General features: G+C 53.0%; 5 protein-coding genes across 5 annotated transcripts; 3 read left to right on the top strand and 2 right to left on the bottom strand.

The window, feature by feature from the left end:
• Positions 1–436: 436 nt before the first annotated feature.
• BKA58DRAFT_18109 (chromatin assembly factor 1 subunit A-domain-containing protein) lies at positions 437–2723 on the bottom strand. Its single transcript, XM_046165392.1, has 2 exons — positions 2103–2723; positions 437–2047 (listed from the first exon to the last, which is right to left on the bottom strand). Exons 1-2 carry the CDS (start codon positions 2568–2570, stop codon positions 716–718), a joined length of 1800 nt encoding a protein of 599 aa, XP_046031227.1. The 5' UTR covers positions 2571–2723; the 3' UTR covers positions 437–715.
• Positions 2724–2969: 246 nt separating this feature from the next.
• BKA58DRAFT_18104 (meiosis-specific topoisomerase Spo11) lies at positions 2970–5184 on the top strand. The gene is made up of 8 exons (XM_046165391.1): positions 2970–3451; positions 3501–3712; positions 3764–3830; positions 3879–3987; positions 4039–4125; positions 4174–4254; positions 4305–4373; positions 4422–5184. Exons 1-8 carry the CDS (start codon positions 3207–3209, stop codon positions 4974–4976), a joined length of 1425 nt encoding a protein of 474 aa, XP_046031226.1. The 5' UTR covers positions 2970–3206; the 3' UTR covers positions 4977–5184.
• BKA58DRAFT_18058 (uncharacterized protein) lies at positions 5185–7170 on the top strand. Its single transcript, XM_046165383.1, has one exon. It carries the CDS (start codon positions 5393–5395, stop codon positions 6854–6856), a length of 1464 nt encoding a protein of 487 aa, XP_046031225.1. The 5' UTR covers positions 5185–5392; the 3' UTR covers positions 6857–7170.
• Position 7171: 1 nt separating this feature from the next.
• On the top strand, positions 7172–8878 carry BKA58DRAFT_18066 (uncharacterized protein). Its single transcript, XM_046165384.1, has one exon. The coding sequence runs from the start codon at positions 7311–7313 to the stop codon at positions 8550–8552; it is 1242 nt and encodes a 413-aa protein (XP_046031224.1). The 5' UTR covers positions 7172–7310; the 3' UTR covers positions 8553–8878.
• BKA58DRAFT_425919 (WD repeat-containing protein 26) lies at positions 8851–14175 on the bottom strand (the record flags this gene model as incomplete). The annotated part of the gene is made up of 11 exons (XM_046172947.1): positions 8851–9131; positions 9185–9671; positions 9718–10130; positions 10179–10276; positions 10324–11245; positions 11290–11344; positions 11695–11764; positions 12315–12475; positions 12540–13168; positions 13230–13673; positions 13737–14175. The coding sequence occupies 11 exons, from the start codon at positions 14173–14175 to the stop codon at positions 8926–8928; spliced, it is 3924 nt and encodes a 1307-aa protein (XP_046031223.1). The 3' UTR covers positions 8851–8925.
• Between the last annotated feature and the right edge of the window lie 389 nt (positions 14176–14564).

The following is a 14564-nucleotide window of genomic DNA, read 5'->3' as shown; positions in this document are numbered from 1 at the left end:
GCCGTTCTCATTGTTGTGCAAAGAGTAACGTTTGTGTACAGAGTGGATGCGTGCCAGCATCAGGTATAATTGGAGAACTGTGCATTGATTTCGACGCGTTTTTAGATCCAGAAGTTACAGAAGTCCCGATTGCTTTGCAATACATGCTCGCGCAATAGCATAACCCTCGGACGGCTGTGTAGTGTGTGCCAGGGTTGCCTTGCAAGGAATGAAGGGGGAACAAAGCGCTTGCACTTCTCTGATGCCTACGCCATATGGAACACGTAGTGACTCGACGTATCCGTCTTATTCACGGTACTGCTCGGTGCAAGCATGTTGGCTCTGTTCACAATGACACTTCATGCATCGTTCTGATGCCCTAGTTACTGGGTCAAACAGCCATATAGTATATAAGATCGACTGCAGCGTGACACGTTCTTCGTTGCGTGACTTCTACTCCTTTCTTTAGCTCCTGGAATAAGCTCCATTTCCCACCTCCTACACAGTGTGTGAATGTGAACTGACTTTGAAAGCTAAAATATCGCTTGATAATGACTTGAAACAACTTGAACCCCGGCCTTGACACCGTACTCCATCACTCGCTATGCTAAAAGACTATCCCACATATTCCACAAGCAGTTGGCGGCGGATGTTACCGACATGTATGAAAAGGTTATGCACATTAGGAGCAAAAAGGAAAACGTCCAGCTGAACGCAACGTTGAGCATTGAGACTTTCAGGTGTTGACAAGCACCCATCGCTTCTCTTTCTCGGTAGGTCCTACCCTTGCGGCAACTACGCTCAAGGTGTTGCTGATTGCATCCTTAGGTAGTTTTGGGAATACCTTTTTCAGCGCTTCAATCATGCCAATCTTGGTCAGATCTTTGCCCTCAATTTCAGCCTTGAAAGCTGCAAGTTGCTCAGTGGGTACCAATCGCTTAGCTTTTGCAAGCTTAGTCGGAGTTCCCCCTGTTGACTTCTGTGGGCCGTTCAAGGTGTTGAGCAAACCATTCATAGAGCGCTGGACCAGAGGTACCCGTGGAGGGTTCATGGCGTTCTTAGCAGGGTTGTCTTTCTTCGCAACAGCGACAGTACTTGCATTGGTCGCAGGATCCGGTTCCCAGTATGCCGTAGAAAACGGATCGATTGAACTCATCTGCGGATCCAACAGGAACCCCATTGAGAACCCTCTGAAGTCGGTGCATATAGCATCTGAACCATCATTCAACCTGGAAACCCTTTCGGCATCCTCCCAGCACAAGCCAGTGCTGACAGGAACCAAATCACCACTAATGAGTCGCCGTTTGAGTTGTGGGTCTTCTTCATCGTCGAGGAAACCGTCCAAGTCGTCTTCTGCATCTTCTTCGTTGTCGTCTTCGCCGTCAGAGTCAAGATCTTCTCCTTCCTCGGGTTCATCCCACTCTGCTTCAGAGTCGTAGTCATAATCAGTGTCCTGTCGGACCCTGGCAAGGGGATTTCGTGCGAGCCGAGAAGCTTCAGCGTCGGTATAAGGCCTGGTGTAGGTGCCATAATATGGCGGACGTACGTCTTTGCAGAAATGTATGTACTTCATTGGGATCTCTCGTAGCATTTCCAATGGGCTTCTGTGGACAGTCAAGTCGATGGGACGATCCGACGAGCCATTCACACGTTCGATAACTTCGGCGATGGTCGCAGTCCGATGCGCTGGTTGACTCTGTCGCGGTAGAGAGGATACCAAGGTCTCTCGTGTGATGATCTCGGTACCAGTACTGTTGTGCGCGATGAGGTTCTCTAGCCGTGTTCGCGCAGCCTCCAGCCGCTCCGGATCGTCGAGCAGGGTATTTATTGGAGCGAGGATCGTATGTGGAGGAAGGTTAAACGGTAGAAAGTATCGCTCGTAGTCTGACTGTGCGTTCTTGACGATGTTCTTCTGCGGGGATGGAGGGGCCAAATTAGTTTTGGCTCCAGATGTGCTAGATAAAGATGTGGACGAGGCAGTAGGGTTCTGGGATGAAACTACCACGGCCTGTCCTGGGCTTGATCCTGCCTTTGGCTTGACGAAAAAAGTGTTGAGCTTCATTTGGGACTATCCAGAGGTTAGCACTGCTCAGGTCGAACTCCAAGGACGATGGTCGGCTTACTCGTGCCTTCTTTGCCTTCTCCTCCTCTACCCGTTGCTGTTCCTCCTCCTTCAGGCGCTTCTTCTCATCTCGTTCCTCATTCTTCTTGCGCTTCTCCTCATCTCTCTGTGCCTTTTGCTCCGCCTTGACCTTCTCCTCGGCCTCTTTCTGCGCCTTCTTCTCTTCTCGCGCCTTGGCCTTCGCTTCCTTTTCTAGACGCTGGGCCTCTTTCTCTTGTGAAGTCAATTTCCGCTTTTTGGCCGGTTGTGAGGGGGTTGGAGCAGAGACATTGCTGCTGTTTGGGGCGGTTGAAGTCGGAGCGCTGCTCCTCAGGGGTGACGGGGTTTGAACTGAGAGAACTGAGAGGGGCGTAGACGCTTCTGATCGAATCTGTTTTGGCGGAGTTGAGACGGTAGGCTCGACATCGTCGTCGTCGTCGGTGTGTGGACGCTTCTGGGGCAGCGGCGCAATGGGTGTGGGGTCCTCCATAGTGTACGGCGGTTGCTGAAAGTGCAGCCGATAGGCTTTACAGGTCTATCAAGCTTCGATAGTGAGGGGGCCGACGCTCAATTCTGAGAAAGTTGTTGTGGTTGAACAAGCAGCGTGGTTGCGGTAGCGGACGTTGATGCGGGAGGAGACGCGAAGGTCGAAGGCGCGACGCGCAGCGCGTGGAAACCGCGAACGACTAGTGGGCTAATGTGGGCTTAGTGCGGGAAAGTGCGACTGGGGTGCAATTGCTCGAATGGCGTATACTTTAGCGATTTCATGCTCTGATTTCCTTTTAGCGTTACGGCGAAACGAACGCGAACATTAACACGTCGAGCACCACTATTTTACTCGTGCAAGACGTGAACCAAAAAAAACTCAAAGTGATTCTTATTGTTATCAGCTTGGTGATAAACGCGCGAGTAGAACTGCCTTTCCTGGTGTATCCTGCACGTGTCGTGCCTGCCGTCTTGCAGCTGTCACGCACCGACCACGCTTTCTATGACTGGCTTCTTGCCTGCAGCGCCCTGTGCGGATCTCTTGCTATGTCGAACTCACAGTAGTCGGTCACATACCTGCTAGCAGCTAATCCAGTATCTGCGAGGTTCCATACCAACGTTCGCCATTCTGCACTTCGCCATGGATACAAGCGATCTCGATGACATGTTGTTTGGTAAACATGACATGCAGGTCACTTCTGAGGATACGGAGGAGGGGGACTCAGAAGATGAGTTCCTGTTTGCAAATTCCCAACGGGAAAATATACCGTGGGATGTGTGGAACAACTCAAACTCAACCTCCTCAACCAATGGCAACGTACTGTCTATTCAGGAAGCACCTCGGTATCACCATCAGGAGCACGCTCTAAGACCCATACGCGACAGGTTCTTCAGGTGCTCTCACTCTGAGTGGGTTATGACTAACCTTGTGCAGACTTTGGGTGATCGCTTGCATCGAAGCGATGATAGAGCTGATTGCGGATGCTCAGCTAGAGGATTACGAAGCGATCACTATCACGCTGAAGTCCCGTGCGGCTCTGTCTCGCAGACGATCTGCCACAGCCGACGGCCAAGAACAGACACCCGAACCGAAGGAACGCGATATCAATTTCCCAGGAACAAGTGCGCAAGAGGCATGGAACTTCAGTGTGTGAACCCGATCATTTATACATACTGAGTACGTTAATGGTCGTGTAGCTGTACTAGTTCGTATACTAGAGCTTCTCCATGCTGGTCTCGTCGATGGTACCGTCATGACGAAGAGGTCAACCTTGTCCTTGTATAATGACAACAAAAGGCTGACTTGAGGAAGAGACTTGTATTATCGACATCCGGACTTGTTCGTCAAGCAGTCGATAGTCGACCGATACGTGGACGACTTGGCTTGTACCTTCGGCATCACTAGATCCCAATTGAATGTGGTGCGCTTGCCTCGGCATATTTCTGGAAGCACAGCTGATAGCCAATCTTAGACTGCCACTGCGAAAGGCCTACTGGCGGGCGGCTTTAGGTTGACTCGAAACGACGGTCATTATATCAACGGCATGAGCGAGAAAGAGGTTTGACGAGCGTGCTGGCTCAGTGATACCTTCCTAACACATCGCTAGGGGATGCTCGTTCCCAGTGTCAATGATAACGACACTCTCGACTTGGCAAACGTGCAATGGGTTCTCATTCTCGAAAAGGAGGCATGGTTGATGCTCGAGGATCACTTATGTTAACGCTAATGCATACCTAGGCGACCTTTAGGTCATTGATGAGTTCGCCACGGTGGCACACGTTGGGCTCGAGCGGAACAATACTGACTGTAAGCCTGACTTCGTCTACTGCCAATGTCACCTAACCACCAAGACAGGCGAAAGGATACCCAGACCTCGCTTCACGGAAATTTCTGAGTCAATTAGCAGCTAAGGCCCCTCACATTCCCATGTATGCTCTGATGGACCTTGATCCCGACGGTATCGCCATCCTATCGACGTACAAATATGGGTCGTATCGTCTCGCGCACGAAAACGTTACATCCACGGATACAGCCACGCCAGGCTTGCCTAACATTCGCTGGCTTGGTGTCAAGAGTCACCACATGAGCGGGACTCCGCTAGGCGAAGTGCACACAGATACAGGCACGAAACCTCAACTTCAAGGCCTGATGAGACTGACAGTGCGCGACCGCAACAGAGCTGCGCGAATGCTGGAGTGGAACTTGTGCGCCGAGGAGGGTCCCGAAAAGTGCTGGAGGCAGGAGCTACAGAAGATGCTGATGCTCAATGTCAAGGCTGAAATGCAAATACTTGACGAAATGCCAGGTGGATTGGTGTCTTGGTTGAGCGACAGGCTCGGGCAGGCAACGGAGCTGGTGCGCGCGCAGCGGATAGATGACGAAAGGCCAGACGACGGGATGCTCTTTTGAGATCTGGAATACCCCTGGGAGGTAAATGCGCTTCCATGCGCAGGATCTGCATGTGTTACCTTCTAGTTGTGCAAGACAGACAGTCGTCGAGCAGCAGGGATGTCGAGGTTGTCGTCGGAGAGATTTTAGGGTGTCAGGCCAGTGAGATGCCTCTTAGGCGCAACAAGAATATCCCAAGTCTTGCACGCTTACAATTGGGCGTCGCATCCCAAGTGGCATGCAACTCGTTCAATATGTCAGAATATGTGTAGGGTGAAGCGGCAATGGCCCAATGATGGAAGGCGGGTGGGACGAAATAACCCGCCAAGCTTGGCGCCAGCGCATCTTCTCGATCACGGCAGCTCACCCAACAACTCAGACGGCGTCGCATAGCGGCAATGCATTGACCTGCAGCTACGGAACCAGAACCCACAACAATGGCCGGCATGTCTAATGATCCGCGCGTTCCCTTCCAGGCGCCACGGCTCCCGCACAGCGCTGCCCCTCCGACCGACTGTGAGCAACATGGCTCAGGTACCGCCGAGTCGAGTGCAATCCCACACCCACTGACGCCTGCAACGACCACCAGACAGTCGGTACCATTGGGCGTCTTCTCGACACTCTTGGGGCACAACACCACGTCCACACTTAGTGCGCGGCCTATACTGTCCGACGAGCCCGTCCTCGCCCACACGCAACCACTAGATGCTCCCGAGGGCCTGTCTGACTTGACGGCGAGCTCAGGCTCGGTGCCCAGTGCGACTACTACCTTGACCAACACACTGCCACCGACTCAGTCTGCTGCACTGCGTGCCCTGAACGCCCCCGCCTTCCATTCCTCGCCCTCCAAGAGCAAGTCTGCAAAGTCTACATCGAGTCGGACAACCGTCACCAGCCAGCCCGTCGTAGTACGCACATACTCAGGCTCGCGGCACGCATCACGCTCTGGCTCCGGCTTCAATACGCCACGCTCGTTTGCCATGAACGGGCAGACACATGCGTCGGCCCTGTCAGCCGGTCTGGCAGGCAGGAGCGAGCAACTACCCTCCGCTGACGACTTTTCTTTTTCCGCCATCCTTCGCGCTGTTGACCCTGAGATCAGAGACGCCATCGATGCCATTGCCGAGATCTGCGCCCGAAGCAGAATGAGTCTGGCAGACGAGTACGACTCTCACCTACCCCCACAAGGCGAAATAACAAGTGGGGGCTCGGCATGGGCCGCAAGTACAGGAGCATTGGCCGGCCGAGGTCGTCTGAATAGGATCAGTCAAGGATGGACTGCTGCAGACAACACACTCATGGCAGTGCCTGAAGCGAGCAGCTCCAGCGAGCGGCTGGCGCAAGAGGGCAGGGCCGAGAGCAGTAAGAAGCGTAGTCAGTCAGCATATGGAAGCTTGAAGAGCGTCATTAGTGGTGGGAGTGGTAAGAGGAAAGCCATAGATGGCGATACTTTCCGAGACCAAGAGGCTGGCAGTTCGAAACAGGTCGAAGCCCAGAACTCGGGGCCCGCCTGGGCAGTCCATGCATCCACCTCGTCTTCGTATCCAGCAATTACCATTGCTGCGCCTACAGCTTCGAAACAACTATCCCTCGATACATCATCGGCGATGCAGGACGTCGGCAAGGACGCCAATGGACCATCGAATGGACGGCCTCAGACTGCAACACCACGAAGAACCCCTTCTCACCAACGCGGAGCGTCTATGCGCAGTCTTCCGGCATCACGAGCACGTTCCGGTACCCTTGACTCTATAAAGGCGTGGCTACCATGGCCCCGGCCGTCAGATCTCGACCAGAACAGTCGGCAGGAGCTGACAAAAGCCGAGGACCGTCTCAGAAGCATGCTGATATCATCGTCCCAAACCCTCGGGAAAGGTAAAGCAACAGTGCGCGTCATTTGAGGGTCGGATTGGTTCGCATCTCCAAAGCGTTGAATACTCCCCTTCAAATTGTTTGTTATATATCGCAGATACCCAAGGAGAAGCTGAAAGTGTACGAAAAGCGGACTAGGGGATGCTTGTGCTTTGCGTAGGACTCTTGCTCCGAAAGACGCAACGATAAACATGAATAACGTTTTATGATAATGACTAACGACAATAAGTAAATAGCTCGATGCAATAGGATAGAACAATTCAAGCTTACTTACAGCCTCTGACGGACTACCGTGGCTACCTCTTTCGGATTGGACAATGTAGGAGCTTCAACTCAACTAGCTTCTTCAAGTAACAAGTGTGCATTAAAACGTGGGGTAGCTGCTTAGCTCACTTCTATCTCCGCTCTCGTTGACGGTATCAAACATTATGAAGTAGACATCAAGACCACGACCTTCTTCAAACTTGAGACGAGAACAACACGATGGCACCCAAAACACGAGAGACACGAGTCGACAGCTTCATTGACCCAAGACTCCTCCCACCACTACACAAGCCACTCACTCTCCCCGAGCTATGCGATGACGTCCTACTACTCATATGCGACTTTCTGGACCACCATCACCAGCAACACGGCGAAACCCCATGGAAACAACTCTCCCTAGCAAATCGCCGTCTCCACGCCCTCCTCGTTCCACGACTATTCAAAACCCTACGCGTCGCCGCGCCGCTCAAATCCCTAGACACAGACGCCTTAACACCTTATTTGCACCAAGCTCGCGCGCTCAAAATCGACATGTTCGGCAGTCTATGGTGGTGGTGCTCCGGCGCCTACGTATCCAGTAGCGACGCCCTCGATCTATTTACCTTTATGCATTCGTTACCGCGGCTAAAGCGATTGGAAGTGAGGATGATGAGTCGGAGTCTGGATGTCTTCTCCGCTGCGTTCACCGACTCTTCACTTCCATCCCAGTTCCCTGGGTTTGAGCTGAGAGGAGTAGAGACGTTGGTTGTCAACAGCAGCGCCGCGTTCCTAGTGCAGCATTGTCCCAATCTGCAGACGTTGGTGGTGAAGGGGAAGGGCGATGGTGATGATTGTGCAATGGACAAGTATACCGAGCTGAAGACTTTGTTCGAAATAATTCCGCGGTCTAGCCTGAGAAGGGAAGCACACGATCCGTATTTCCAGTACGCAGTGGGGCTGCAAAGGTTTGACGGAAGTGCTGCATGGTCTCTGGCTGAAGTTACCTTTCTCACGACGACGTTTCCGAATATTCGTCATCTTGTCTTGCGCAGCGAGTCGTACTGTTATCGATCCGATGTCGCGTCCATTATGCATACTCTGGGTCAAGGCTTGAAACAACTCAAGTCGCTACAGGTCAGCAAGATCGAATATCTTGATATGGGATATCGGGCAGTGTGGAAACGAGCGGTCATGGAATGTAAGACGGAAGAAGCAAGACAGGCGTTATGGAAAGGGAACGAGAGGAGGAGAGTCGCAGCCGAAAACAACGTTGCGAGGTTAGCATTTGGTGAGGTGGAAGCACTGGAGGAGTTATGGGTGGGTGAAAAAAGGGTTGCGAGACGACATGGTGGGAGCGGGGAATCTTGGATATGGGAGCGTAATCCGGATGACACGGTGGATGCCGCGCTGATAGGAATGAAGTGGGCGGAGTATCGTAAGGAAAGGGAGGCTGTGGTTGTGACGAGGGAGAGAGGGATGTAAAGGAGGTGAAAAGTTGGCCAACTGCAGCTTAACTCATATAGATAGCAAGTTGTTCAGTCAAGAACAGATAATCCATCCTCATATAGCGTCTAATAAATAACAGGGTACATCGTACCGAAGGGGAGTACAGCTTACCCGATAAATGCTAACTAAAGCCCACATACCCAAGAATAAGCCATGCTGTCAGTCCTCAGATAGGCCTCTGACGCCAGGTTTAATGCAACAGAACACAAAGCCATCCATCATACAAGCCATCACACGCCATCACACGCCATCACACGCCATCACACGCCATCACACGCCATCACACGCCATCACACGCAAACCACACGTGAAACCTTACATGCGAGCCACACCAGGTGAGCGGCTCATTCTACCTTGCAAAACCGTTACTACTACTCGATGGCATTGGTGACGCGGAAGCTGGTTTCCAGATCCTGATTCGTTTGTCATCGCCGGCAGAAGCGAATGTAGTAGGATCCTTGGGGTGCCAGGCTACGCTATTGGCGCAGCCAGTGGGGTGTGCGTCGAGAGCTTCGATAAGGAGGCCATTGGAGCGCCATATGTATATTCGTGAATCTACAAGCATGTATTAGCAAATGATCCTGCATGAAGGGACAAGGCAAACATACCCTCGCTGCCGCTAACTACAAAGTTCTCATCGGCGCCGCCAAACGCTGATCGAATCATGAATTCCTTCTGAGCATGTGCCTCGAAGCGTTGTATCACATCCCCAGTGTCGATTTCCATGAGCTTGATTTGATCAGGGCTTATGCTAACGAGCATATGCCGCGAATCCTGGCTGATCGTAACACTCGTCAACTTTGTATCGTCAAGCTGGAACTCGGCAATCCTCTCATAAGTGGCAAAATCAAACACGACGATGGAGCTCTCTGTAATGACGACTAATCGCTGGCCATCGGATGACACTGCGAGGCCGTTTACACGCAGCTTCCCATCGTCGGCGAAGTTGTGCTTGAGGTTACCGTCGAGATCCCAAACACTACAGCCCATGTTGTCGTCCTGTGACCCGATAATAACTCGTGTACCGGATGGATCCCAAGCCGCGGTAGTACAGGGGTAGGTAAAGTCGCTGATACATTGTATGCATGCACCGGTCTGCTAGTTTTTAGTCGAAGCTATCAAAGCAATCTTGCCGTCTTACCTTGACGTCCCATATCCGCGCCGAATTCTCTGGTTGCGAGCAGCATGTTATTATCTTTGTGTCATCAGGACTCCAAGCAAGATGAGCGACGCCAGAGTCCCGGTGTTCTTCGAGTCGATGTAACACCTTGTATGTGTTGGTTTCGTAGATGAGGATTGTCTTGTCCTTGCCTGCTGATGCAAGTTTTGTGCCGTCGTTTGAATACTGCAAGTACCAAACCTCATCCGTGTGGTGTTTCAAATCAAGCACAGCCTTTGTTGGGAAGTCATCCCTTTCACAGTTGTGGTCGAGATAGAGAGACGGTGACGCGGCGGTGTTGTGGTATAGGCAGTTTGCGATCCAGCTATCCTTTACTTCATCTAGCAGTACTGCCAACCTGTGTTCCGGGATCATGATGCTCGGCGAAATTGATTCTACAGGATGTCAGCATGAATCACCATAATCTGGAACTTGCTGCTTACTGGAAAGATCAGAAAGCAGATGCATCCGCGAGTCACCGCGAGCGCCGTCCCATTGAGCTTGATTTCTGAGGTCTTCTGCAGATTGGCACATCATAAGCCTACGAAGCATTAGCAGAATTATATGTGATGGCGGCATGATACTTACGCCGAAAGAGCGTGTAACCTTCCCACATCTCGATGAAGCGGCGTCAACTCTTGCCGAAGTACCGCAAGTGCCTTGCTCAGATCTCTCCGTTCAAGCAACTCGAGATACTTTTGCTGCTTCAGACAGAATAGCATCACCTCGCGGTTTGCGCCCTCGGCTAGGGTCAAGCCTGTAGAACGCTGCGAGTTGGGCTGTGATGTCGATTTCCCCCAGGGCCTTCTGTAGGGAGCGTCTAGACCAACACCACCGCCACCGGTGTCGTAGGCATTTGACCCAAACAGCAACTCTTCGGCTTCCTCCCAGTCACCGTTCAGTACCGAAGTTCGGAATGCCGCAACCGTCGGCCCTTCGAGCTGGAAGCCACTCTCCTTGCATAGTGCGCCCGCAGCACTGTGGTAACCCAAGTCGGTCAGACTCTGGATCAGTATCCGCGTCACTTCTTCCCTGTCATGGCCAAAGAAAGTTGCAGGCACTGATCCCCCATTCGCTACCGGTCCTCCATTTGTATAGGAGCCATTGCTCTCGTTCCTGCCATGTGTGCTTCCATTCGCGCCCTTGGCCAGGGGCGACCTGTGCCCCGATGACTGTGACGATCCGTTTGCGAAGTTACGCGAGGGCGATTGTGAGGATTTGGAGGCGTCGTTATCAAGGCGCATCTTCCCTTCCTGTCTGCGCCTGCGCTTCGAGATGTGGCGGGATAAACTGCCCCGGGTGCCGCTGGTGAGGGGCTCTTCTTCGGCGTCGTCGCTCGCAGAGAAGCTGTGCCTGCGCTTTCCGGCTGTGGTCTGGTCGGATGACAGGATAGCGGCAGCGGGTGCGTGGTTGGAGGCTCGAGCGGTGGGTGCGGACTGGTCAGAGGGGGCAGAGATGACTGGGGAAGAAGAAGCGGGGGACGTCGGGGTGGATGGGTGGTCGGAGGCGGCTGGGGAGGGAGTGCTTGGGGCGATTTCGTCTGCCAGGACGAACGCTGGGGCTGGTTACCCGCAGATGACGCGGGTATGAGTTGGTGGCAGCGCCGTGCCTAGAGGGGTGCTGTCTTGGGGATTAGGGAAAGAGCATAGGCAGGTTCGAGGCGAGGCGAGGTGCTGTGCTGTGCTGTAGTGCGCGTGGAGTCGGCGTAGGCCCGGGAGACGTGGTCAAGCTTGCGGAGGTGAGCTCGGAGGTTTGGAGCAGCTGGCGATGTCACGAGCCGAGAAATGACGATGCAGTCGTCGGGGCCGGGCACCTTGGATGCTATCACAAACGTTCGAGCTGCGCCGAACAGGGAAACTCCGATTTATCGTCGTGGACACGCCGTAGGAGCCTCTAGTCGTCGTCTCGGTGGTTGTATGGCAGTTTGTCGAGGTCCGCAGCTGGGGACCTAGGTGCAACCGGATGCGTTAAGCTCATGTGCCAAGTGGCAGCCACGACGTGCAAGAGATGGCCCAAAGCAGCGCAAATACTACACCACAGGGAGCATTCAAGGTAGAAACGTCCACTATCTGAGTCATTCAGTCAGTTCAAACGGCAGCGTCATAACATGTTGCATGGAATGGTCCAAGGCAGGCATGCGCACCAAGATGCTCGGGTGGATCCGCATTGTCACAAGGGACCTAATCGCGCGATAAGAAAGGGAGCTAACGCCCGCACCATGGCCAGCACGACTCACAAGGACGCCCAAGTGCTCTTCTTTGCTGCCTTCGCGTCTATGTGGCCGTAGACGCGTCATGTCTCGCTCCAGGCTGCCTTCCGACCATTGCAGACAAGAGCAACACGTCATGTGGAACAAGGTACGCGCTCTCATGCGGATCCATCAACCAACATCAAATATCCTCCGAACAACCGCAGATTGTCCACTCTGATTCCAACGTCACAATAGCACTATCACTACCCTAGACCACTTCTACACCCTCATTGTCGCGTTCCCGCCCGCTTCATGCTCCTTGAACCAGTTGAGGAACTGGAACAAACTAGCCTTGGGTGTCCTCTCAAGGCTCGTATAGTTCACGTACTGCACTCCGAACCTGACCGACGTACCAAGCGCCCACTCAAAGTTGTCTAGAATGGACCACCCCCATGCTCCAGTCACGTTGACCCCGTCCACATGAATGGCTAGCAAAATGTTGTCTAGATATTGCTGGAAGTAATCCGCTCTCTTCAAGTCCCAAAGCGCCTGCAGAGGTAGAGGTACCAAGTCAGTATACGCCTCACATGCACTTCGTACAGCCAGGACTTACCGAGTTCAGGTTCGACCATTGCCCTTCGAAAGGCTCTGCGAATCCGAATTCGCTCACAACAATGTCCGGGATCGATGGGAAGAGGACTTGAGTAATGTGCTTGAGGTAGCGGCGCACACCGGCAGGTGCAGAGTAGAACCACGACATGGCCGGGTCGGCGGCAGGACCGATAGGGAAGCCATTAGGGGCTACACTTGCTGAACCAGCACAGTCAGGGAATGATGGGTGTGACCGGTTGCTCGTGCATGACTCCAGCCCGCCATCGACCTCAAAGGCTAAGAAGCTGGAGTAGGGGTCGATGGCGTAGAAGTCGCACGATCCTTTGATCATGTCCTTCTCCTCTTGTGTGAACTCAGGCAAGAGGTCGCCAAGGGTGTCTTTGAGCGACTGCGGGTAGTCACCGTCAGTCCATGGTCCACCGAACCAGCCAATGCTAAAGTCAAAGTTCCGCTGGCGTGCAACTTCGTCTTCTGGTTTTGTGCTGTTGGCCTCGTAGTAGTTGCCACTGTTCTTGAAGGTCATGCGGCCGCGTCCTTTGAATTCTTCATGGTACCATTTGGCCACCTTTGCGTGCGCTAGCAGTGTATGGTGGCCACATAGGAAGCGGGCTTCATTGCCGCCTGTGACGCCTGAGCCGCGGTATGCGAAGTCAGTGTATGTCTCAGATGCAGTTTGTACAAAGAGACTTACCGTTTGGCGCTGGGTAGTATTCACCTGCCGGATACCCGGCGTATTGCCAATTGCAGTACTGGGGCTCGTTGATCGTAAACCACTCGTCGACGTAGGCATCATACCGTGTGATTACAAACTTGGCGTAGTTGAAGAAGTCATCCACGACGCGGCGGTCAGTCCAGGCGCCGTACTCATTGAATATAGCGAGTGGAGTATCCCAGTGGAAGAGCGTTACCGCTGGATGGATGCCATTCTCGTGCATGGTTCTAATCACGTCGTCATAGTGCGCAATGGCTTCCTCGTTGACCGGACCATGTCCAAAGGGAAAAAAACGCGGCCATGAAAAGCTAGGGCTGAAGGCTTTGATCCCTAGACTTGCTAGTCTGGCGAAATCCTGCTTATACAGATAGTAATGCTGGTCAACAATATCGCCAGTCGTATTATCGGCGACGAAATTAGGGACTGCAGAATAGAGGTACAAAGTCAGTATATGTCTCACATGCACTTCGTACATTCGAAACTTACCCCGGTGTGCCAGCAGATCCCAGATACTGGGTCCCTTGCCTTCGTCCTTGGCCGCACCTTCGATTTGATACGCGGAAGAACTAAAGCCCCATTGGAAGTTCTTGGGTAGCTTCAAGCCCTGTACCTCGGGGTTTCCGCTTCCTACAAGAGCGTGATAATAGCGAGAATCTGGCTGCGGATATGCTGTTGGCTCTGCTGTTGGCTCAACGGTACTCGTGATGGGGCCCGTGGCGATGGGGCCCACCATGTCCCAGAGAGAGGCTAGTGCATTGGGAGAGAAGTCGGTACGGGTGTAGGCAGTGGGCTGTGCGGACGCGTTGAAGCTTGCGGTACTGTAACCTGAAGGCAAGACATAAGAGATAGTAGCTGTCCCATTGCTCTGGGCAGTGACGGGAGCGGCGAGAACAAGAAGAGTGAAGAACGGCAGCAATTGATCCATCTTGAAGATTTGACGTCGAATAGCAGGAGATGTTGCGCCAGCATGAACGGATCAGGGAGTACTTAAATAAGTACCTAGGTACCTCTACTAGATCCAACTGCATCATACCGGGTGGTTTCATTGTGCTCCCCGCTGACGAGAACCTTTCATCGATGGAGATTACCCGGAAATTTTGAGCTCGGCGTGCATGGTACCCCTCAAGAAAGTGCTCAAAATCATCTTCGTGCATCCGATGTAGTGGATTACAAGAGTCTACAAAGGCAATCGTTGGTCAATCCCAAGGAGCTAAGGTGAGCTCCAAGCTTCATCGCGGTACCGAATGCTCGAGCGTGAGGATTTGCACCAAGCCTGCAGACGTCATCAACGGGCAGACCAGCGGAACTGGCGGA

Source organism: Alternaria rosae (assembly GCF_020736505.1).
Source record: "Alternaria rosae strain MPI-PUGE-AT-0040 chromosome Unknown BKA58scaffold_1, whole genome shotgun sequence".
Taxonomy (NCBI): domain Eukaryota; kingdom Fungi; phylum Ascomycota; class Dothideomycetes; order Pleosporales; family Pleosporaceae; genus Alternaria; species Alternaria rosae.
Note: the sequence above shows the minus strand (reverse complement) of the source record. Positions and strands in the feature narration are given on the sequence as shown.

Coding starts and splice junctions, on each gene's coding strand:
- BKA58DRAFT_18109 (XM_046165392.1), bottom strand. CDS start 2,570: ATGGAGGACCCCACACCCATTGCGCCGCTGCCCCAGAAGCGTCCACAC. Junction 2,048..2,102: donor AGAAGGCAAAGAAGGCACGA/GTAAGCCGACCA, acceptor ACCTCTGGATAG/TCCCAAATGAAGCTCAACAC.
- BKA58DRAFT_18104 (XM_046165391.1), top strand. CDS start 3,207: ATGGATACAAGCGATCTCGATGACATGTTGTTTGGTAAACATGACATG. Junction 3,831..3,878: donor GGTACCGTCATGACGAAGAG/GTCAACCTTGTC, acceptor GACTTGAGGAAG/AGACTTGTATTATCGACATC. Junction 4,255..4,304: donor TTCTCATTCTCGAAAAGGAG/GCATGGTTGATG, acceptor ATGCATACCTAG/GCGACCTTTAGGTCATTGAT.
- BKA58DRAFT_18058 (XM_046165383.1), top strand. CDS start 5,393: ATGGCCGGCATGTCTAATGATCCGCGCGTTCCCTTCCAGGCGCCACGG.
- BKA58DRAFT_18066 (XM_046165384.1), top strand. CDS start 7,311: ATGGCACCCAAAACACGAGAGACACGAGTCGACAGCTTCATTGACCCA.